The 24801-nt window shown below is 48.5% G+C and overlaps 1 protein-coding gene across 1 annotated transcript in view; it reads right to left on the bottom strand.

Moving 5' to 3' along the window:
- Positions 1–2197: 2197 nt before the first annotated feature.
- Positions 2198–24801, bottom strand: part of LOC146209787 (uncharacterized) — a 28290-nt gene continuing 5686 nt past the window's right edge. Inside the window, exons 3-4 of the mRNA XM_084587455.1 lie at positions 18945–19031; positions 2198–2390 (exon numbers count right to left, since the gene is read on the bottom strand). Coding sequence (XP_084443581.1) covers positions 2272–2390; positions 18945–19031 — 206 coding nt within the window. The 3' untranslated portion in view covers positions 2198–2271. The remainder of the gene's footprint in view (positions 2391–18944; positions 19032–24801) is intronic.

Raw genomic sequence — 24801 nt, 5'->3', positions numbered from 1 at the left:
CACTTATGTGTCGACTATCGGCGGCTGAACGCTGTAACAGTCGGAGATTCGTACAGTTTTCCGTCAGTCGACTCTGTTATGTATACGCTTGGATCAGCAAAATTCTTCACTACTCTGGACTGTAGCAGGGGTTTTCCGCGGATACCGATTGACCAGAGTGACATCGAAAAACTGTATTCATTTGCCATCGGGGATTATTCGAGTTTGTCCGACTGCCTTTGGCCTTATGCAATTCACCTGCTCCCTTTCAGCGCGTGATGGATATAGTGCTAGGAGACGCGAAATTCAACTATGCAATGGCATACATGGATGATGTCGTCGTGTTTTCAGAAAGCCTAGATGAACATCTGATCCATTTAACCACTTTTTTGCAATGGATGCAGGCCGCGGGCATCACCACTGACCCCCGCAAAGTGCAGTTGGTTTCACGCAGAATCAACCTGCTTGGTTTCATTGTTGAACAGAGCACAGTCCGGCCACGAGGAGAAACTGCAGTTCATATTGCAGCTGCCATCACCAACAAACGTCAAGAGCCTGCAGCGATGCTTGGGCATGGTGGGTTTCTACCGCCACTTAATTCCAAACTTGTGTGGACCTGGCAAGACACCTTCATCAGCTTCTCCGGAAGGGTGCCCGTTGGTTCTGGACGGACACGGAGCAGGGATCGTTTCGGGAGCTGTCAATGGCTATCCCTGATACTGCTCCTCTGCGGCTCCCGGACCTAAACCGGCCCTTTACAGTGCAGACTGATGCAAGTGAGTATGGCATCGGTGCTGTTTTGCTTCAGGAGCACGAAGGAAAGCTTTGCCCCTAGGCATTTACAAGTCGCACTCTCTTATCACCGGAGCGAAACTACACGGTAACAGAGAAAGAGTGCTTGGCCATTGTATTTGCGTTAAAAAAGTTTGACATGTATTGGGATGGGGCTGAGTTTACGATTCAAACCGATCATCAGGCACTGTCTTGGTTGTCAAAGCTGCAAAACCCAGGCGGCCGTCTAGCCCGCTGGGCGCTCGCTCTTCAGAAATATATTCACAGGGTGGAATACATGAAAGGCACCTTCAACAAGGCAGCCGACGCCTTGTCGCGAGCTCCGTTACCTGCAGATGGCGACCAAGCACCACAAGTCCTGGTGATGGCAGAAGCCGCTGATGCCTGGGGCACGCTGGTTTCCCGTCAACAGCTGCTCGAAGCTCAGCTAAGCGATCCTCAGTGCATCCAAATACGAAAAGGCCTGGACAGCGCCAACCCTGCAGGAACCACAGCGCCTACCGGCAGCTATGACTGCTACCTGGAAGCAGGGATTGGACTACTCCTGAGATATATACCCGCTGCCGACACAGATGGTGGTGAGTCCCCATTTCGTGTTGTCGTCCCTAAGAGCCTTCGCAAGCTCCTTTTAGAGTATTTTCATGACACACGCCTTGCAGGCCACAGCGATGGCAAGAAAACATATGAAAAGTTCGGTCGCATCGTGACTTGGCCTTGCATGAGAAAGGACGTCGTGGCATACGTCCGTACTTGTCTTACATGCCAGACAGCGAAGGCAAGGGGAGGTAAACCACCGGGCTTCTTGCAACCTGTGGAGAGCTGTTACCCGTGGGAAATTGTTGCCTGCGACGTAATGGGCCCTTATCCTAGATCTGTGAAAGGAAATCGCTACTTGATAGTGGTCACTGATCATTTTTCTAAATGGGTTGAATTATACCCGCTGCGTAAACTGCACTCAAATGTAATCGGGGATAAACTCTTAGACTCATTCATTCGGTTTGGCTTCCCGGCACAGCTAATCACTGATAATGCGAAGTCTTACGGGCAGGATTTTTGCTGACACCTGCAAAGCTCTTGGGGTGCAGCGCAAAAAAACTGCGCCCTACCATCCTCAGGCCAACATCACAGAGCGGGTCAACAGAAACCTGGAAAACATTCGCTCCTCAGTGTTTTGTTTCGCCGCGGTAAAGCCCTGACATTCTTCCCGCTTTCTGTTGGTGTTCTATTGTCACACACATGAACAGCCTGTTCTCAGCGCAGTAGCGCCTCATGTTTCTTTGTTGTGCTTTTTTGTTCATCCGGAATAAACCAGTGTTTTTAGGAGACTGGATTAGTCACTCGTCGGGCGAGACCATGGCTCGCGGACCAGTTTTTTTTTTTTTGAAGATGAGGCCTTCCGCTTCATGAATTGACAATGCTTCTGTTTTATTGGGGCGAACATATGACAGTTTAATCGTCTTGTTGGTGCTTGAGGGATTGAAATCTTTGTGGATGTTCATATCATTTGCAGAGTTCATCACTGTAGAGGTCGATAGCTCCAGGACACTGCTCTTTCATTGCAGTGCTGCATTCTTCAGGAATATCATTTTCGGTTCCTGGTGTCACCCACTGAAAACACCCTGAAAAAAGAAAAGTGAAGAACGTTTTGATCATGCTGTTGGGTGCGGCTTGGTTTTATTGCTTTTCCTAATGTCTAGTGCCAGCAATTCGAAGACCAGCTAGGATGTTAATAAAGAACTCTAAGATTTCAAAGGTGCGATTATGAAGACGGTCAGACTAATTTCTGGTTGCATTTAAACACAGGACCATTTAACCGGCTTACGAACCTTTTCAAGTGATCACCACGTAAGGTCGATTCCCATGAAGCAATAAACTTTACGGGGAAAACGTGATATTTTTGTATGCATCTTGAAATACTTTATGTACATATCAGTTTTCCGACGACTTGAAAGTCTCTACTGTGGAACAAATACCGTCCCGCGAAATCCTGCTCTAATATGTAACTCGCACAATTTGTGTGTAGCCATGATGAGGGCTGAACAAGACTGCCAAAGAAATACCTCATTTGGTCAATAATTTTATTTTTCAACCTATTCCGGAATTTGTTGTTATCCATTGTCAACACATTTTGTCCGTACAGTTCCCTGAGAAAGTTCGCACAAAGACGATAGAATAACATGACGGTCCGTGCATTTTGAGTGACGTGTTGGGTGTATTTTTTCTTAGCGTCATGTTTGAAGGGTTTTAGTTGCAGATTCAAGAGGAGCACTTTCGTTTGGTTAAGTGGTACGCTTGTAAAACGTGCTCTATGCATGTGCTCATTTCCTCTAGTCAAACAGAAATAAGGCAGTAACGCTGCTATAATTTTGTTATCGGGCATTACCGCGTACGGCGTTTTTACAAAGGTACGGCGTTTTGCTCATCCTTCCCACAAGAATACCTGATCTGATCAGCATAAACTTTGCAGCGAATAGTGAGGGTCGCCTCTTAGAGCCGGATGCAAAGCCTTTTTTTCAGTGATAAAGCCTTGTTTTATGCGATATCAAATACAGGTCGTCATGGTATAGGTCCTTTACTGCAAAATATTTATTAGAGTTAAGCGTTCGCCTTTAAGGGCACGATGATTCTATGCTACTGCTTCCGTCTGGGGCTGTCCGTCTGAATCTCCTTTCGCGCAAACTCGTTTTCCGATTCACTTAATCATTTATCTATTATGTGGTGCATTTCATATTTTCATCAGGCTCATCAGACTAGGAGGTTTGAAGTGGATATATACTACCAATTTATAAGAAAGTCGTATAAAAGTGTATATGGGGTCCAGGGCCAGCGTGTGCGAGTCCTTATTTAATGATCCCGAGTGAGATTCCCATGTGACGCTCCTATTTTAATGTACTAGCCCGAGCTGGAAGCTCCTGTCACCTCTGCTATACGGAGTGGTTCCGTGATGTCCTATTAAACGGTATCGAGGCCTTGTCACTTGTTATCCCTAACTAGTCGGGTGTCCGGGTGTTTCGCCTACAGCACCACCCCCGACATCCTCGACGCCTGATGTAGAACGGAGCCTTAAACGCGGCCTCGTTAAAACGTAGGGCTTAAGCCGAGGTATTTGAAACCACTGTTATAACAACACATTCTTGTTACCCGCGATTCTTAAGCGCTTGTGCTGCCTCGGTTGGTGAAGTATGTGGTAAAGCATGAGTCTTTCTATATCCTGTCCGCAATGTATCTTTCAGTTATGTAATGCTCATATCGAATGGAACGCGACATCATGCCTGGGTGGCTGCTCGCATTTAACGTCATGTTTACAGCAACGTCACAATTCCGACTCATCACTTTGTTACACAAACAGGTTTGACATCGTACTGAAGTAGTGTAGTGAATAGCGGAGGCTTATAAATGCTGATAAAGCAGCATCTCTCCTTTTTACTCGCACAAAAAGCCGCGCGTACTTTTTCGCTCACTAGGTACCTCAATACGGCGCGAAGATAACTGCCTATGCTTTTTTGTTTCCATATTGCCGCACACCATTCGAATCTGTATTTGTTACAGCTACTAGCTTGTGACCCTATCACTGTGATTGTAGCGCACAGATCAATTCTGTCCTCTTTATTTGTTCACGCTTGTTTCACGAGACGCGGCTTTAATAATTTTCTTTTTTTTTTGCCGCGCGAGATACGCCGAGATGCGTCTCGAAGATTCCTGCCACTCGCACATGCGCCTACAATGTTCTAGGCTGTTCAAGTCACTGTTTGCGACTTGAGACGGCATCCTTTGTTCCACCACCAACGAGCGCCGAATCGCTTACTTTTGCGGGAGCAAGTGAGCCCAATAAAGAGTTTCTTCAGTGCACTCCCAAATCTCGATTTGTGTCAACGGTCTTGCCACCGCCACGTGACATCTGGTGGAGGTGCTGCCCTTTGAGAGCCGACCTACCCCTCGAAGCGAAGACCTTAGCGTCGTTTCTGTCACTCTGGGGGACGAACCTCAGGTCACTGAGCCAGCCACCGACTTTGAGGTCTCCAACCCGAACACGGTCTTCTGCCGGACACTGTTCAACCCCTCAAGAAGGCACGAACATTTACAATGGCCGAGCCTACAACACCGGTGGTCTTACTGCAGTCCCGAGAGCCCTTCATTTTCCACGAACTCACTGCTGAAGATGCGAAAGACTGGATGGACCTTTTTTGACTGTGTGGCATCATTTAATCGCTCGAACGACGCTTCAAAACTCGGCAAGTATGACTACATTGAAGGACTGGGATACGTTCAAAGCGGCGTTTTTGACGACCTTCGCAAGTTCCGTCAAAAAACAAAGATCTCAGGTCCTCTTATCAAGAATTCAGCTCCCAAATGAGTCTCTCCTCGTTGTTACGTTTCGCCACCGACAAGTGCGACAGCTGACGCGTCCACAGCGCAGAAACAGGCAAAGCAGCGAGCGTTTCGGCCATTTCAGTGCCGTCCGACCGGCCGCCAACGCTTTCTTCCGCGAACGTGTCTCGTCGTGTTCGTGCCACGAGCTGAGTGTGTGTGCATGCGTGTGTGTGCAAACGCTGGCCAAGCCTGGCGCTCGAGGGAGAGTGTGTCGCCCTCGCCCGTCTGCAGGAGGTGGAGGAGATTCGGTCGGGCCACCGACGATTGAGTCATCTTGTCTTGTTCAGACTTGCGGACTCTCCCTTTCCCTCTGAACAGACAAGCCTATAAAAAGCAGCGGCATACTCCGCTGCGACAGAGACTACTCGGGAGGCGTTGCAGAAGTGACGCCAGACACCAGCTGTGTGAGAGTGTCAGTATTCTCTCCGGGTGAGCTTCTCCGCCCGTTCCTTCATGATGTTTTATTAAACGTGGTTTTGTTAGAAGACTATTCGCCTTTGCAGGGACCGTTGATGCCGTCCGCCGAGACACTAAACCGCAAGGCCAACGCTACCGATGGGGCTGCGAGCCGCATGTAACAACTGGCGTCAGCGGTGGGATGAGCCACGCGAGCCCCAAACCTAGCTGGCGTCAGCGGTGGGATGAGCCACGCGAGCCCCAAACCTAGCTGGCGTCAGCGGTGGGATGAGCCACGCGAGCCCCAAACCTAGCTGGCGTCAGCGGTGGGATGAGCCACGCGAGCCCCAAACCTAGCTGGCGTCAGCGGTGGGATGAGCCACGCGAGCCCGAAACCTAGCTGGCGTCAGCGGTGGGATGAGCCACGCGAGCCCCAAACCTAGCTGGCGTCAGCGGTGGGATGAGCCACGCGAGCCCCAAACCTAGCTGGCGTCAGCGGTGGGATGAGCCACGCGAGCCCCAAACCTAGCTGGCGTCAGCGGTGGGATGAGCCACGCGAGCCCCAAACCTAGCTGGCGTCAGCGGTGGGATGAGCCACGCGAGCCCCAAACCTAGCTGGCGTCAGCGGTGGGATGAGCCACGCGAGCCCCAAACCTAGCTGGCGTCAGCGGTGGGATGAGCCACGCGAGCCCCAAACCTAGCTGGCGTCAGCGGTGGGATGAGCCACGCGAGCACCAAACCTAGCTGGCGTCAGCGGTGGGATGAGCCACGCGAGCCCCAAACCTAGCTGGCGTCAGCGGTGGGATGAGCCACGCGAGCCCCAAACCTAGCTGGCGTCAGCGGTGGGATGAGCCACGCGAGCCCCAAACCTAGCTGGCGTCAGCGGTGGGATGAGCCACGCGAGCCCCAAACCTAGCTGGCGTCAGCGGTGGGATGAGCCACGCGAGCCCCAAACCTAGCTGGCGTCAGCGGTGGGATGAGCCACGCGAGCCCCAAACCTAGCTGGCGTCAGCGGTGGGATGAGCCACGCGAGCCCCAAACCTAGCTGGCGTCAGCGGTGGGATGAGCCACGCGAGCCCCAAACCTAGCTGGCGTCAGCGGTGGGATGAGCCACGCGAGCCCCAAACCTAGCTGGCGTCAGCGGTGGGATGAGCCACGCGAGCCCCAAACCTAGCTGGCGTCAGCGGTGGGATGAGCCACGCGAGCCCCAAACCTAGCTGGCGTCAGCGGTGGGATTAGCCACGCGAGCCCGAAACCTAGCTGGCGTCAGCGGTGGGATGAGCCACGCGAGCCCCAAACCTAGCTGGCGTCAGCGGTGGGATGAGCCACGCGAGCCCCAAACCTAGCTGGCGTCAGCGGTGGGATGAGCCACGCGAGCCCCAAACCTAGCTGGCGTCAGCGGTGGGATGAGCCACGCGAGCCCCAAACCTAGCTGGCGTCAGCGGTGGGATGAGCCACGCGAGCCCCAAACCTAGCTGGCGTCAGCGGTGGGATGAGCCACGCGAGCCCCAAACCTAGCTGGCGTCAGCGGTGGGATGAGCCACGCGAGCCCCAAACCTAGCTGGCGTCAGCGGTGGGATGAGCCACGCGAGCCCCAAACCTAGCTGGCGTCAGCGGTGGGATGAGCCACGCGAGCCCCAAACCTAGCTGGCGTCAGCGGTGGGATGAGCCACGCGAGCCCCAAACCTAGCTGGCGTCAGCGGTGGGATGAGCCACGCGAGCCCCAAACCTAGCTGGCGTCAGCGGTGGGATGAGCCACGCGAGCCCCAAACCTAGCTGGCGTCAGCGGTGGGATGAGCCACGCGAGCCCCAAACCTAGCTGGCGTCAGCGGTGGGATGAGCCACGCGAGCCCCAAACCTAGCTGGCGTCAGCGGTGGGATGAGCCACGCGAGCCCCAAACCTAGCTGGCGTCAGCGGTGGGATGAGCCACGCGAGCCCCAAACCTAGCTGGCGTCAGCGGTGGGATGAGCCACGCGAGCCCCAAACCTAGCTGGCGTCAGCGGTGGGATGAGCCACGCGAGCCCCAAACCTAGCTGGCGTCAGCGGTGGGATGAGCCACGCGAGCCCCAAACCTAGCTGGCGTCAGCGGTGGGATGAGCCACGCGAGCCCCAAACCTAACTGGCGTCAGCGGTGGGATGAGCCACGCGAGCCCTAAACCTAATATCGTTTACTCCGACGACATGAAGCGCCTCTTCCGGCGAGCTAACCTAAACATGGAGGAGGTGACCTATAATGAGAGGAGTGAAAGGATCACCCTTTCTAGGCTTTGCTAGGAATCCGTCGACAACAGTGGCTTCGTCGTCCATCTAGATGAGCATTGAGGCATGCGCCCACAATGCCGATGTCTTAAACCAGTGTACAGAAGCCTAACAGCCTGCGAGACCTTATCTGCGAGCTTCACCGGCTTCTTCCATCTTTCCAACAATTTTGCGGATGCTGTCCGTGATGAAGTGCAACAGGCGCTTAGAAATTGGTAGAAAAAAAAGCGTGAGTTGCGCTCCTATCTGCTGCCCCGAGAAGCGCTCGCTTACAAGAGACAACAGATGCCGTTTTTTTTTCTATGCACCGGGTGTCGCAGCATAATTCCGTCTCCTCAACGGTAGGGTCCTATAACTTCTTTCTCATCACTGGTTGCCTCTCAGCGGGTTAAGCGGCGATTGTTACCCAGAGGTGTGTCTCAACACAACCTAAACTTGACTGACACTCATTGAAGGCAGGAAATGGCTACAGTGAAGGTAAATGAATAGTGTTACCGTTGTCATGCCGTCACTTCGTGGCTCTGTTCACGGCTATTAAGAATTAAAAACATCACATAATGTGACCTAAAGGGCAACACACTCCAGGCGAGATCTTAGTAGCTTAATTTAACGTCGCGATTTGAAAAGAGATAAAAAAAACAGAAAAAAGTTGCACTACAACATTCGAACAGATGTTGTATTCGCTTAGTGGTCAGGTAAGTAGTGTCAATCCATTACGCCACTGAATTTTTTTTTCTTTATTGCCTGTTTTGAGCTCACATCAATTCAAAAAAGATCCACAATAATGGTAAAACTCGCAACAACCAGACTTCGGCTGTCACGAAAGGTTTAAAATTTTTTTAGGGACAGCCAGTTCATCGAGCACACTGATCCAGTCAGGTGGATCAGAAAGCACCCGGTACGTTTCTCTAAGGAGCAGCACACTCTCGATAAAGTTCTCGCGTACAGAACGCGTGTTGACATCTGCATGTTGCACTTGCATCCTTGTTTTCCACAGGCTGTGGAGGCCCAAGACCATGACTAAATCCAAAGGAATACCCTCACTCTCGACTGGAAGGAACCGTATGCCATACAGATCTAACGGAAGGTCTTTCTTTAGTGTTCTCTGGAGAACATGCCAGTTAAAGACTGGGTCCCAGCAATCCAGAAAGACGTACTCGATTGTCTCTGGTTTTTTGCAAAGGAGACAGTCTGTTGTCCAGGGAACGAATAAGCCTCTTTCATGTAACCAGGTTTTAACAGGTAATGTGTTGGAATGTAGCTTAAAGAAGAACGTTTTAACTGAAGGCCTAACTGGAATCTTTTTCACACGCTTTAAGACATCCTATCCGGGGCCTCCACGGTGTGGTGCACGGTAAATCGGCAACGGTCTCATCACATCCAGAAGATCTTTGTACAGCTTCTTCTTACACACTTTGCTCAAGTATTCCATTGAAAAACGCGCATGCAACATTCTGAAAGACAAGACAACTTCGCGCATGTACCCTTTTAAAGCGCCACTCATATTCTCACCAGAACAGACAACGTATTCTGGAAGCATTTTACACAGTCGTACTTGCATGACCGTCCTCAAGAATTTGTCGTTTTGATCACGAAGGAAAAAAAAAAAACGCGAGACAACCTGTCGCAAAAAGAGATGCACAAGGCCCAAGCCCCCCGCCTTAACAGGAAGAAAGAGGTTGGTTCTGCTGCACTTTTCCCATGTTGATGCCCACATGAAAACGGCAAAGACACGATGAATTTTTTGAATGCTAACACGCGTCGCCGAAAGCGCATTCATTACGTACCATATCTTTGCCACAAGGAAAACATTGCACACATAAGCGCGTGAGAACATTGACAACGGCTTGCGCTGCCATGAATCAGCTTTCTCTCTCGCTCTCTCTGCTTGGCCAGCCCAGAAAGGGGTGGGATCTTGGTACGATTCAAGCGGCACGCCTAAATACTGGGTCGGCAATTTTGACCATTGCAAACGAGAAAAGTATTCAGGCGTAACATCCCAGTCTCCATGCCAGAAACCGGCACTTTTTTCCCAATTTACTTCACAGCCTGTCTGTCGGCAAAATTTTTCAACAAGGGCAGTAACTTCTTGAATGCTTTCTCTGCTTGAACAGAATACAGCGATGTCATCTGCATATGCCAGCATTTTGACCTGTGCTGACTGTAGCATAAAACCAGTTATACGTTCATTGTTTATGATAGACCGGCAGAGAGGCTCGAGGTAGGCCGCAAACAGCAGGGGTGACAGGGGGCAGCTTTGCCTCACTGACGACAGCACACGAATGCTGTCAGTGAGCTCTCCATTCACAATTATCCGTGTCGTGCAGTTCGCATACACCATCCGAACACATTCCTCAATCACTCGCCCTATGTTTGAGTGTGTCAATACTTCGAACAAGGCATCGTGCGAAACGCGATCGAATGCTTTGGCGAGATCCAGCTGTATCATTGCCACTCGAGATCCAATTGCGTCACAACACTCCAAAACAGTTCGCACCACGTGCACATTAGTTGCGATGCTTCGATCTTTAATGCCGCACGCCACTGAAGCAATGACTGCGACAGGCTTTAAATGCGCTCTTATTCATTTTTGAAATATTTCCGCTATCTGTCGCCAGGTGACGCTGCTCAGAGGACCCTACAATGAAGCTGACGCATGTGCATTATGTGGTAACTCCAGTGAAACAATTGCCCATATTATGTAATGGTATGTAACCCGTCTGGAGGGGTCTATATAGGCCAGACGGGTCGCTGTACTAACGACAGAGCACGGGAGCATGAGAAATCGTTAGAAAACGGAGGCCGGTTAAATTTGTCTACCCATTGCAAAGAATGGAACCGTGAGCCAATGCTTAACGGTATAAGGATCCTGGGCAGGAGTCGCGATCAGGTGGCACGGGAAATTTTTGAAGCCTTTATGATCAAAAAGAAGGGTAGCATTTGTGTTACCGACTCGTCTGTATCCCTCCGTAGAAATGAAGTTTCATTCCTTGATAATATTTTGTGACGGCATGCACTGTGCGACTTTAAGCCAGGAATTTTTAACGGCCTTGTGATGTTTAGTTAGGCGGGTTGTTAATTTCGTCGCTCGTTTGATTCTGCATTTGCTACCAGTGCTTTTTGTTGCTGTTGTTTTAGGTTTGACCGCTGTTGTTTCTTTTGTTTTGACTGCTTTTGCTACGATCGTTTTTAGTTGCTTTTAGATTCCTGACTGTTTTTGCTCCCCTTTTTTTGACTATGCCTTTGGTATACGATTGTGTTTGACTGCTTTTGCTTCATTTCTTTGACTCTCCTTGAGCTACGAATGTTGGTGTTGGTTTAGGTTTTTGACTGCTTTTGCTTCCTTTGTTTGACTCGGCTTTTGCTATGATCGTCTTTTGTTGTTGTTGGCCTAGTTTTTTTGACTGCTTTTGCTTCATTTGTTTTGACTCTGCTTTTGCTACGATCGTCTTTTGTTGTTGGCTTAGGGTTCTGACTGCCTTTGCTTAACTGTTTTGACTCTGCTTTTGCTACGATTGTTTTATCGTTTCATTTTTTATTTGTTAGGGTTCGGGCTGGTCGCTTTTCATGTATTACTCTGCTGTTTTCGGTCCACACTGCATTTGCTATGAGATATGGCCTGCCTTCCGTTTTAAAAAATGTGTTTTTTTCCGTTGTTGATAGTTTATCTACTGAGGTTAGAATTATCTTGTCTGATTTCCTGTTGGTGCTGCTCGGCGTTCACGTGTTGGGTTTGGAGCGGACTGTGGCGATGAGTCTGATGCTTGAGATGGACGTATAAATATGCCACCTTTCCGTTTAATAAATACTTGGTAGTGTGCGCATGTGGTGTCCCCTTCTTGTCTGTGTCCGTTTCCGTGTGGCGCCGCCGTTCAATTCTATCAATAACTAAGATATAGGGAGAAAAATTAGCAGGATAGCATGATGGCTACTGCTACCACCCAGTTTCAAAGGAGACGCTCCTATAATCCGTCCGTCCGTCCGTCCGTCCGTCCGTCCATCCATCCATCCGTCCGTCCATCCATCCATCCATCCATCCATCCATCCATCCATCCATCCATCCATCCATCCATCCATCCATCCATCCATCCATCCATCCATCCATCCATCCATCCATCCATCCATCCATCCATCCATCCATCCATCCATCCATCCATCCATCCATCCATCCATCCATCCATCCATCCATCCATCCATCCATCCATCCATCCATCCATACCGTTGAGAGAACAGAATCACGCGGTGGCACAGCTAAACATGACCTCTGCAAAACGTCACGACGTTTCAGTGGTATGTTTCAATGAGTGTACAAAAGAAATCTTGCAAGTTCTGGCGACCCATTCCTTTATTGATGACAGAGTTAATTATATATGTTCCTATATATTTCTTCGATTTTCTCTCGCGGCCATGAATAATATTATAAATATTATAGAAGTGCGCATTTATGCTGATCTTGGATACTGGCTTGCTTATTATTGCTTATTATTGAAATTTTTGCTTATTATTGAGAAGTCTGCTCCGGTGTCTACCAAAGCTGTTACTGGGTGTCCGTCGACGAGAACGGAAAGGTCGGCGCTAACAACTTGATCGGCTTGAGGTTGATTGGGAGTTTCGGATTCATGTGGCGGCGGCGGCATCCTAGTCACAGCATCGGACTGAGTCGTCACGGGGGGGTCTTCGGGATATCGGTTCCGTTCGTCAGCAACCTGCCCCCCTGAGGTCGCCGCCTTCAGTTTCCCCGGTGTGGGCTTGGCGACCGGCGCCTCGGCGCATCTTTAAAATCACGGCGGCTAGGTGACGAGTAGCGCGCGGGAGAAGACTGTGTACGGCTGCTTGAAGAGGTTGCACGGGTTGCGAGGTATTCCTCGATTTCTGGAGGGCGTTCGCCGACCCGGAGACGCGGGGAATCCCGAGAAAAACCCCGAAGACCGAGCTCACGGTATGGACAACGACGGTACAATGGCCGGGTTCTCCACAGTGGTAGCACAGCGGCCGTTGGCGAGGAGTGCGCCAGACGTCTGCCTTCCGAACCGGTGGCTGCATGACGGGGCTCTGCTGGGGCGGTGGCTGCTAGGAAGGCTAGTAGTATAGTGGCTGAGGAGCGGACGGCTGTATGACGAGGCTCTGCTGGTATGGCGGCTGGAAGGACGGTTGGTAGAACGGTGGCTGCAAAGTGGGTGGCGGTTTCTGGAGGGCGTTCGCCGACCCGGAGACGCGGGGAATCCCGAGAAAAACCCCGAAGACCGAGCTCACGGTATGGACAACGACGGTACAATGGCCGGGTTCTCCACAGTGGTAGCACAGCGGCCGTTGGCGAGGAGTGCGCCAGACGTCTGCCTTCCGAACCGGTGGCTGCATGACGGGGCTCTGCTGGGGCGGTGGCTGGTAGGAAGGCTAGTAGTATAGTGGCTGAGGAGCGGACGGCTGTATGACGAGGCTCTGCTGGTATGGCGGCTGGAAGGACGGTTGGTAGAACGGTGGCTGCAAAGTGGGTGGCGGTTGTGCTTCGAATCGAAGCTGTTGCGCAGGAGGCACTGCAGGCCGACGAAGAGCCGCTGCGTAGTTCATAGAACGTGGCTCCGATGGTGACTCAGGCGGGGACAATGTCTGACGTATTTCTTCCCGCACGGCTTCGGTGACAGCCACGGCAGTCAGGTTAGGCGATCCAAGGTTGAACTTGAGGAGCTCCTCGCGAACTACCTCGCGGATCAGCTCACGCAGAGAGTGATCGTCAGTGGATCCGTTCAATGTGGCCACACTGCTGAAGGGCTGACCACAGGCAGACTCCGTGCGCCGGTATCTTTGCTGCAGGGCTCGCTCAATGAGGGTAGCTTCATTGATGAAGTCCGCGACGGTTTGAGGTGGACTTCGAACCAGACCAGCGAAGAGGGGTTCTTTTACGCCCTGCATCAGGTGGCGCAACTTCGCTGATTCCGTCATGTCGGGATCAGCCCGTCGGCAAACACGCGTCACGTCCTCAGCGAACATGGCCACGCTTTCGTTTGGTAGTTGCACACGAGCTTCTAGGAGGCGGCGTGCGCGATCACGGCGGTCATGGCTGGAAAAAGTGTCCCGCAGCTGCTGGCGAAAGGAATCCCAGCTTTGAAGACTGGCTTCCCTATTCTCATACCATGTTTTTGCGCAGTCCTCAAGGGCGAAATACACATTGTGCAGCTTCTGAGCAGGGCTCCACTGATTGAATTGCGCCACTCGCTCGAACTGATCGATCGAGTCGTCGACATCTTCCCCAGTAGCGCCATGGAAACTGGGGGGCGTACGAGGCTGCTGAAGCAGCAACTGGTGCTGACTTGCCTGTGCCATTACAGAAGTCTCGAACTGCTGATCAGCTGGCGTCGGTTCAGGTAGAAGAGCGAATTCCGGCGCCAGACCTCGGAGGCGACGGCTGCAGCGATGAACGGGTGTCGACACGAGCGGAAGCCGGGTGGGACTCGATGAGCGGCTGCGAGAGGCCCGAGACATGTAATTCAAGGCCTCACCTCCACCAGTGTCACGTAGCCGTTTAGGCCCGTAACCAGAAGGTTGGTTTTAATAGGGGGGTTGACCTAGAAGGCACAGAAGAGTAGGTCCAGAGAGCACTGAGAGACAGCAGCCGACTTCAACTTCTTCTCGAACGCCACGAGACCACTTCTTCCAGTCCGCGCACGAGACTCTCGATGAGCTGCCGCCTAGCGGCTTCTGTTGCACACGCTACAGTATATATTCGTACCCCTTTGTTGTTTCGTAGTACCGGTGGTGTTTGTACTGAAGCTGAGATAAGAAGGCGTTCCAACTCCGAACAGCGGCGAGAAGTTGCGACTCTAAATGCGGAATATAAGAGACGGGGATTTTTTTTTTAACACTATTTTCAAGTAGCAGATTTGGATTTTCACTCCCTTTCATTCTGGAACTACGCAAACGATACTTCGTTGCAAACGGTTAAGCTGGTCGTTTTTCTCGCAAACCTAAGCTGATCCAAACGCAGAACAGGTCCTTGGCAAACAGAAATCATATAAAGCATGTGGCTCATAATTTGAGCCAACACCCATTATATACACACAACCAGAAACAAAAACAAGTACGGCGTAGCAAACAAGGTTCGGGACAGTAAAGATTCGGTCGGGCGTGAAACCTATTGGCTAGGCAGGCGAAGAAGTCAAAATGACTGCCGCATAGGTGAAGAAGGAAACGTAAGAACTGTGCGAGGTGAGGAAAGGAGCAGAGGAGAACACGAAACAAAGAAAAGAGAAAAATAAAGCAAACAGTGGATGAATGGCCCAGCAAGAAAACATCAAGTATGGGAGGAGGTCTAAGGAAGGAAATAAAGAAAAAGTATATCACTCGGGAAAAGAAGTTCAAGGAAAGGCCGCAGTCTACTTGCCAGACAGAGAACCTCTTTTATGAAAGCTGTGACTAAACTGCTTACCAAGAGTAACGTAACTAGAGTGCGCATTTACACTTAGCTTTAATACTCGCTTATAATATTCGTACCCATTTGCTTCCGCGCTGGACGCGCAGTGCTTTGCAGCTGTTAAAGCTACGATGGAAACGCGTTCCGGCCCCAAAGCACAAGAGCCTGACAACAAATACCGATTTTATTTCATTTTGCAATATTCAGGGCATCTCAGCTAACCTCGACTTCCCACAGATTTGCGTGAAATATTGATTCAGTTGGTGCCTTTTAGCTTGATTTTTAATGCTTGTATGAAAAGCATTTTGCCATGTTGTCGTGAACAATTCATTCTTTTATTGATAAAATAGTTCATTATGTTTTCGCTGATTGCGAAGAATAATGTTATTTGAGTGAGCATTGTTTTTGCTGCGGTTTAACACATGCTTGCTATAATTACTCATTTGTCTTCGGATTTTGGACTATTACCAAAGCTGAGATGAAAACCGTTCTAGCTCCAAACTGCACTAGAGCACGTGAGACAGCACGCTTTTTTTTTTCATACAGACGCGGAGGACACGACTTCTACCGCTGCAGGAAGGGCAGTTGCCAGCTCCTTTTTTTTTCTTGTAGGAGAAAAAAAAAGTGCTGATGTAGAGTCGCGCGGAAGAGGCTCCGCCCGAACAGGTTTGACCGTGTCCGGTGCCCCTTTCTGTTCGAACATCGCGCCGCTCCATCCGTCGTGCGGTGTCCCCCCCCCCCCCCCCCCCGGTGCCGCCGCGACGGAGAGGAGCACCGGCTGTGAGAATGAGGCCTAAGGCGGCAGACCAGGAGACAACGAGAGCAACCTTGTTCAAGCTTGTGTTAGGCAGGGAACCCACGACAACGAACGATGTGATGCTGGCGCATGTTACAAAAGGCAACCTTGACTTCACCGCCTACCTCTAGTGCGCAGAGGAAGGCCAACTGGCCCGGCTGCGCTTTAAAGACCAACAACGCACCGACGCGCCCGACGATACAACTTGCGACGACGCGACGCAGAGTACAAGTCCGGAGACCAAGTCTGGGTACTGACGCCAATTTGCCGTCGTGGATTGAGTGAAAAGTTTTTACGTCGATACTTCGGGCCATACAAAATCCTTCGCCGCGCCGGACAACTGGATTGTGAAGTTATTCCCAACGGTACAACTTCAAAAAGGCGACGCGCGCGCCCAGAAGTCGTACATGTTGCAAGTCTGAAGCCGTATTACGCGCGTTAAAGAATCGGGGATGGTTTCAGCTTTCTAATGTTTAATTTTGGTTTCCTCTGTTTATTTTTTGCAACATCGAGATGTTTTCTAAGGTAGGGAGTGATGCCGCATACCATTCGAATTTGTATTGGTTACAGCCGCTGGCACGTGGCCCTACCAGAGTGATTGTTGCACACAGATAAGTTCTGTACTCTTCCTTTGTTCATGCTCTTTGTCGCGAGGCGCAGTTTCATCCGTTTCTTTGCAGCGCTAGATGCGCCGAGATGTGTCTCGGAGAGTCCTGCCACTCGCGCACGCTCTTGAAATCTTCTAGGTTGTGCTAGTCACCGTTTTCAGCTTTCCCCAGATGCTTCCTCGCCGCCTTTAAATTAAGTGCGTGTCGTCGTGGCAGCATTCTTCGTTCGACAACAACCGAGCACGCTTGTTGCTATCGCCATCGCCGAATCGCTTAGTTCCTTTGCGGGCGCAGGTCAACCCAAAAAGCCGTTTCTTCAGTGCACTCCCAGAATCTATATTTGTGGCATCGTCCTTGTCACCACCAAGTGACAATATGTTCTACTTGGTCGTGGAACATGCATATTGGTACAGTCGGTGCTTTCCTCAAACTCTTCATAATCAGAGACAAACTCTCAGACACCCTTGGCGCCTCAAAATTATTCGCCTACGTTTTATGTGTTAGACGAGAGCGACTTTATGGATCTATTTTAGTGTTCCAGCACTAAGCAAATTCGAATCGTCTCGAAAAAGCAGAGAAAAACAGATTTGTATACATCGCGTGAGTCAAAATTACACGTGCATTGTAGGCTCTATTTTCCAGCTAAACGACTGAATCCTCAGAGCTCGTGTTCCACAAAAAGAGCATTTGGTCTACACTTGTTTTTCCTATTGCATTTGATTTAGGTACTTCTCTGATTGAATCAAAACAAGTCGGATATTCACATCATATGCGACGCCGACGAATCAAAACGAGCGGCTGTCTCAACGATGGCACAACCTCTCTGTGTTTGAAACCTCAAAAAGGTTTATTGTGATGCGTGCACAATGCTACTCATATTTATTACATTTTTGACCAATCTAAGCTTTGATGATTGCTATTGATAAAACAGATATTTTCTGCAACCTTCCCCAAAACGATTCCGCAGACCTACCTGCCTTCGCAAAATATGTACGCCGGTGTAGCTGCAAACAAAATACGATCAAACTGCTGAGAAAGCGGCTTGATTTGTATGCTCGCATCGTCTCTGGCTGCGTGAAGCAACCTTTTTTCAATTAATCAGGCAGGTATTGTGAACAAATTTGGCATAAAAAATTCCGGTCACCAAATGCTACTTCTGCGGGAAATTTAGCTCTAAGTTTTCAGCCATCTACATCTTAGAAGCAGTCTAGACGGAGCGCATATAACACATATGGGCACCACACAAGTTTGAATAGCTATTCTAGGCTAGAGTCGCCCTCTGAATGATGATAGAAAATGACATTTCAAAATTTTAGACACCATGAAAACAGCTGAGGCTTGAATTTTCTTTTGTGCTGATTGGCGACAACCCTGGCTTAAACCAGCCATATTGTAAAACGCCTGCATTAGCGCGGCACATAAAGCATCAGCATCTTGGCTCATGACCGCCATGTAATGCGTAAACGGATACATAACATAACTGATGAAGTGTTCAAGATTTCTCTCTTCATCCCATTAAAATAATCCGTGAAATGTTTCTATGAATACATATTTTTAATTAAGTGATCCATCTTGCAGCGTGTCTCTAATATTTTCATGTATTTTTCCTTATTAACTTGTGGTTTTTGTAATCTAATTATTTCTCCATTCCGCGGATTCATTGTGTAAGCGTGACTCCTCTGCTGTGAAATGCCGTCATATACAGGTGCAGCCGCCCCGTCAAGCTGCTCTTGAAGGAGCTTTTTAGCGACTGCTCCTTTCCTTGTATTAAAGGAAAAAATAAAGCAGTATTATTATGTTATTATTATTGTTTAAAATGTAATTTTTCCCAGTGAAAAAATCATCCTAGAAAGATGTCAAATACATGACTGTATAATATAAATAAAAAGTGTATTAATATCTATTGTATTGTATTTGTTCGTTCTCCTTTGTATTCAGCTATTTTCCTCTTGGGTCGAAGGGAGAGTTATACGGAAAAATTAACAAACTATAACAAATACAACGTGCGTGGCACATAATACAGCCACAATTAGGAAGAAGGTAACTTCAGGGAATTGGTTGGAGTCGTGCGAAATATTACTCCGAATCTTGTCATGTACGCTCTGCTTAATTTTCCTTTATGTGTTTGGATGGTATGCGTTTGCGAGCCAAAGTATGTGCGACGTAATCATGATCGAAACGCTTTTGCTGCATCAATCGAGGCGACTGCCTGTAAGGCCGACAGTTTCCTTGAAAGTTCAGCTGCGTGCCGTACGCGTCTGGTTTAAGGGAGCTCTTGCCTTCTGGGCAGACATATTACACGTAATTTTCTAAAATACTTGTATATTTACTTACATTCACCCGACCCAAAAAACATTATATCAATCAAGCATTTCTTGTAATCGCTGTACACTGCCTCTGCCGGTATCGGGTTGGAAGTATCTGAAATGAAAAAAGAGAAATAGAGGGCATGACTGTTGTAGCTGCAGAAAACGAGAGAAGAAAAAAAAATAGCAATCACACAAACTCGTAGGAGACGTTTTTGGTTTCATTAGCTTTAATGCACGCCGAGAGACGGCCGTTGTGTTTACGCAATATCGTTAAGGGTCTCATGTCACAGAAATTTTGGTGTCGTTGCCGTAGTCGCCGGCATTGTTGGCCGGACTAAAAACCTAATAAAAAAGACGCCTTTAGTAATATTGGCGTACAGGCCATAGAAAGTTCAGACTGTCGCCAAAATTCCCAGAGAGATGTATTGAGCCATGTTTCATAGGACTGCGACACGTTACGCTACCCAAAAGAGGCAAAATACTTTTTCTTTATTGTTTGTTCCGGCAAATACAGCAAACCTCAACCACACCAACCTGTGCCACATCAAAACTATGGACTCTTTTTTTTTTTTTTTTTCGAATACATCCATCAATTAGTTGAGCTTTTCAGAGCCACCTTTGTCTCAGAATACCTCATGCATCTCCCTTATAATTTACCCAAATTAAAGAGCAGAGAATGGAGAATATTATGCAAAGACTGCGTGCGAAGTTTTTCGCGTTTCGCTTGCCGAGCTTTGTATATTTTGCTGCTGCAATGAGACAGACGTTTCTCCGGAATTAAATCTCAGCTTTCATTGATTTGCGGATCGACTGCAGCGTCATACTGCGAGACTTGCCATAGTCTCAGCAATACCTTGCTATTCGCCTGGAACACAGTGATTCATGAATAGATTGTTGTGACGTTCGCTGCAGACATCTGCTGTCCGCGCCACTTAGCCAATTAAAGATAAAGGGCCACGTGTCTTAACCGAAGCAAAGTTAGATATCGCTCGGTATCTCAGTGAGTTGGGAAAGCCAGCCGAGGCTAATTTTGTTCCTCTGAGTAACGCATATCCCCCCCCCCCCCCCCCCTCGTCCAATCAGAGGTGGTACTCACGTACTGGGAACGGCTGATGTCGAGCGCATCACTTCAAGATCAGCTACGCACCGTCACCAGTGCCACTGACAGAATGGCCCTCCAGCGGCTGGAACACCACAACGCGAGCCTGTCCCACAGGCCACGATGGGAGCTGTGCCCTCACTCCCTACATTTTTAATGGCCACTAAAATTTACACCATCACACACCTCGAGCATGTTTCTTGGAAGCGGCGGAAAAACTATGGCGGCCAGCGCAGTCTCATTTCATGCGCAACAGACAGTTCAGCTTGCGTCTAGAATTTTTATACCAAAGGTAATGTTTTACACGCTGACTATACAGGGCAGACTGTAAGCATAACTGCCATCCGTGCTACGCTGTCAAGGCAAACTATTTCTTTTATTTGGACGAATTCGGTTAGCACGTCCTTAGTAAACTCTATATAAAAGGTACAGATAACGTGCGGTGCACCCCTTCCGATAGCCAAGATCGTATTTGCCAGAAGCTCCATCACAGGCCTTGGGATTTGGATGATTACGGGAATTTCGCGCACTCCGCCACTACGCCTCCACTTTCATCATCAGCGGGATTAAACCTACTGCAGGGCGAAAGGCCTCTCTCGTATTACTCCAACTACCCCGATCCAGTGCTAGCTGCATTCACTTGACCCCCGCGAACTTCTTCACCTCATCCGGCCACCTAACTTTCTGCCCCTCCCTCCTGTGCTGTCCTTTCGTTTGAATCTACCTTGTTGCCCTTAACGAGCATAGGTTATCCTCTCTTCCACTATATGCGCTGTCCATGCGCATTTCTTGATTTTCACTAAAATGTCATTAAATCGAGCTTTTCTTTTACCGGCTCTAAAGGCTTCCTAAAAATCCTGCAAGGTAGGCTGCAGCAGTATGTGGATCGGGAGCTTCCGGACGTGCAAGCTGGGTTTCGCAAGGGCAGAGGAACTAGAGACCAAACTGCCAACCTTCGCTGGATCATGGAAAAAGCAAGAGAGTTCCAGAAACCCATTTACTTCTGCTTTATTGATTATGCGAAAGCGTTTGACTGCGTAGATCACAGCAGATTGTGGCAAGCTCTCCAAGAGATGGGAGTTCCAATTCACCTCATCTGTCTCCTCAGGAACCTTTATGAAGGGCAAGAGGCCACAGTCAGAACTGGGCATGGTCTTACTGATTGGTTTCCGATTGAGAAAGGGGTGAGGCAAGGCTGCATAGTGTCGCCGTGCCTATTTAACCTATATGCAGAGTGCATCATGAGGAAGGCCGGTCTGGACGAGTCTTCAGCTGGAGTGAAGATTGCTGGAAAACGTATCAACAACCTTAGATATGCGGATGATATCACTTTAATGGCAGAAAGTGAAGTGGAACTCAAGAGACTTCTGATGCGCGTACAAGAAGAGAGTGAGAAGTTTGGGCTTAAACTGAACATTAAAAAGACGAAAATCATGGCGTCTTGCCCTATAAAGTCCTGGAGCATCAATGGACAAGAAGTGGAAGCTGTGACAGATTTTCTGTTCTTGGGCTCCAAGATTACCTCGGAAGGAGACTGCAGCCATGAAATTAGGAGACGCCTGCTTCTGGGAAAGAGAGCAATGGTTAGCCTTGACCGCCTAGTAAAGAGCAGAGACATTAGTCTGCCAACCAAGATCCGTATAACCCGTGCTATGGTCTTTCCAGTTGTGATGTATGGATGCGAGAGTTGGACTGTGAAAAAGGCTGACCGCCGAAGAATTGACGCGTTTGAATTGTGGTGCTGGCGAAGACTCTTAAGAGTTCCTTGGACTGCCAGAAGATCAAATCAGTCGATATTGTCGACCATAAACCCTGACTGCTCATTGGAGGGTCAAATTCTAAAGTTAAAGCTCAGCTACTTTGGTCATCTGATGAGAAGAGAGGAGTCGCTGGAGAAAGATTTGATGTTGGGAAAGGTTGAGGGTCGCCGGAGAAGGGGTAGGCAGCGAACGCGATGGTTAGATGGCATTCTCGAGGCATTGCATATGAAGCTATGTGATGTTAAGAAGATCGTGAGAGACCGGAAAGCGTGGCGTGACATGGTCCATAGGGTCACGAAGAGTCGGACACGACTGAATGCCTGAACTGAACTGAACTGAAACGCTTCCTGCAATTTATCTTATAGTGATAACATTTTAAGTTCCATAGCGCTCTGCGTTGTCCTGAAATTAAGTAGAGCCCTTTTTGTTAGCGTCTACGTTTCAGCCCCATAGATGAGTGGAGACAAGATGAAACTGTTATATATATTCCGCTTGACCGATACTGGTAAGCTGCTGGTTATAATCTGCGAGTACTTGCTAAATGCGATGCGTTGTGGTCTGAATCTGCTCGTTATTTCCCTTTCATGGTCCGGATCTGCGGTTACTACTTGACCTATGTATAGATATTCACCTACCAGTTCCACTGTTTCGCTACGCTAATAATTTTCGTCGCACAGAATATTTTAAAATTGTGTCGAATGCATTCGCTGCAGCGTACCATAAATCGTTTTACAATACAGCAAATTATTTACATATATAAAGGATTTAAAATGCCCCAATTTGTCATTTTAGTGTAACGTGAAAAAGCGCCGTTGATTATAGAGCTTGGGCAGTTTTTGAACATCACTCAGCGTATGCCCAGTATATTTCAAAATTTTCCTTGAAGAAATAATACCGAATGATAATGGAAATATTATTTCGAAGGTATTCAGAAGGGGTAAGAACGAGTTTCACAATTGAGGTTCTGGGGGAAAACTGTTTACTCTTCAAATGTTCCTGCTGTTCATTTTTTTTTGCGACCGGCAGCAATACTAGACATCTTTAGTTGGGCGTACACTGTGACCATGTGTACGCAGCGACAATGCGCATGCGCAAATCCGTACGTAACGCGGCCTGTCTTGCGGGCGCACGCACGCATCAAAGCCCGGCGTACGGCAGTTGCTGCGTGCACAGCGGGATGCTTTGACAACATGGCGCCGCGCTGGTCGCCCGCTTAGGAACAAATACACCTCGCCGCTGTTTTTTCCGACGCGATAGCTCGCTCTAAATGGTGAAATTATCTTCTATTACCCTCACTCTCTCCCACGCGACAAGACATTATCTACAAATATCCCTGCTTTTCTAGACAACTTCGCCAATTTTGAGCTGCTGGGCCTATCTAAGCTGTGGTTGTCATATCAACGATATTCTTTCTCAACCTTCTTGTCGCTTTTGCTTGCGGCTTTCATTTTCTTCACTTTGTGTAGGCTTTCTCCTTGTAATAAAAAAGGGTGATAGTGCGACTATTCTTCTCATCAGCAATTACAGTTAAAGGTTGCTTTTTTTCAAGCCAGCGCGCACGTGCTTTGACTTATTTTCAATAGATGGCGCTACATGCACTCTGTTTGTTGGGCTGCTTCAAGGGAACACCGAGTGGCAAAGAAAGCACAGGTATCTCAGTAGGAAATCGACCAAAAATGGGTATCATATCGACAAAAGAAGCTTGAGGTGCAGGCCCTCGCCCAAAGTAAAGTAAGGCAGTCCACCGATCGCTGAATGGCTGACATACACGGTGCCTCTAGAGGCGGAGCAAAAAAATTCTGGAACCATATAAGCTGGCTAGGGAAGAAGAATCAAAGAAAGCAGGATCGGATTCAAGATAACAAGGGAAATTGTTTAAAGGAAGACAACGCAGTGAACTACATTACATCAGTTTTAGCCGTAGGAGCGACGATAGGATAATCTCAGCAAATCAGGAAGCAACACAAGGTAGCAAAATACAAAGCAACTTAGAACTGACCAATATAAACTTGAAAAAGGCCGACACAGATATTCCTAAAAACACATCTAGAGGAATAGATGGAATTCCGGTCAAGATGATTGATGAGGTTGGTCCAAAAAGTAAGGAAACGTTGTTAAAAGCTCAGGAAACAGTCATAACAAATAAGCAAATTCCAGACAGGTGGCGGCAGAGTAAAATGATTTTGATTTATAAAGGGAAAGGAGAAAAGATGCACATAAAATCCTACAGGCCGATTACCATAACATCTGCTATATACAGATTGGCCATGCGGACAGTGACATTAAAGATGCATGGCATATGTAGAAAGTAACAAGATACTCGGATAATTTCAGAACGGCTTTAGAAATGGTAGGCGCTTAGATGATAGCCTGTTCGTGCTTACCCAATGCATCGAAATATCTAGAGCGGAAAATAGACCTTTGTATTTGGCCTTCCTGGACATAAACGGGGCTTACGTCAACGTAAGCAGGGAACTCCTGTGGAACATATTAAAAGAAGAAGGTATCGGTTATGAGATAATAAGAGTTCCTACAGGAAATATACCGGGATAACAAAGTAGAAATTACGTGGGAAGAGATAAGAAGTACGGAAGATGTCAAAGTATGCAAAGGATTAAGACAAGGTTGTCCTCTATCGCCGCTGCTGTTCATGCTTTATATGATAAACCTGGAATGGAGGATACAATACAGTAACCTAGGTTTTAACCTGTCTTATAGCTTAGGTGGAAAGGCGGTAGAGCAGCGCCCCCCCGGTTTGGTGTATGCAGACGATATTGTGCTGCTAGCTGAGAGTCTGGAAGAATTGCAAACTCTAGTTAAGTATTGCGGAGACGAAGCGGACGCTCTAGGCTTCAGTTTTAGCGCAGTTAAGTCGGGTCTGATGATTTTCAACGGCTCAACTGATCAGGGTCTTAAAATACAAGGCCATGAAATACCTATAGTAGCAGAATATAAATATCTGGGGGTACGTGTAAACGAAGGATTGGCATACATTGGAAAGAATGATCAATCACTTAAGGCCA

Source organism: Amblyomma maculatum, chromosome 1 (genome assembly GCF_055883805.1).
Source record: "Amblyomma maculatum isolate TAMU_Amacu chromosome 1, ASM5588380v1, whole genome shotgun sequence".
Taxonomy (NCBI): domain Eukaryota; kingdom Metazoa; phylum Arthropoda; class Arachnida; order Ixodida; family Ixodidae; genus Amblyomma; species Amblyomma maculatum.
This window is presented reverse-complemented; position numbering and strand designations above follow the sequence as displayed.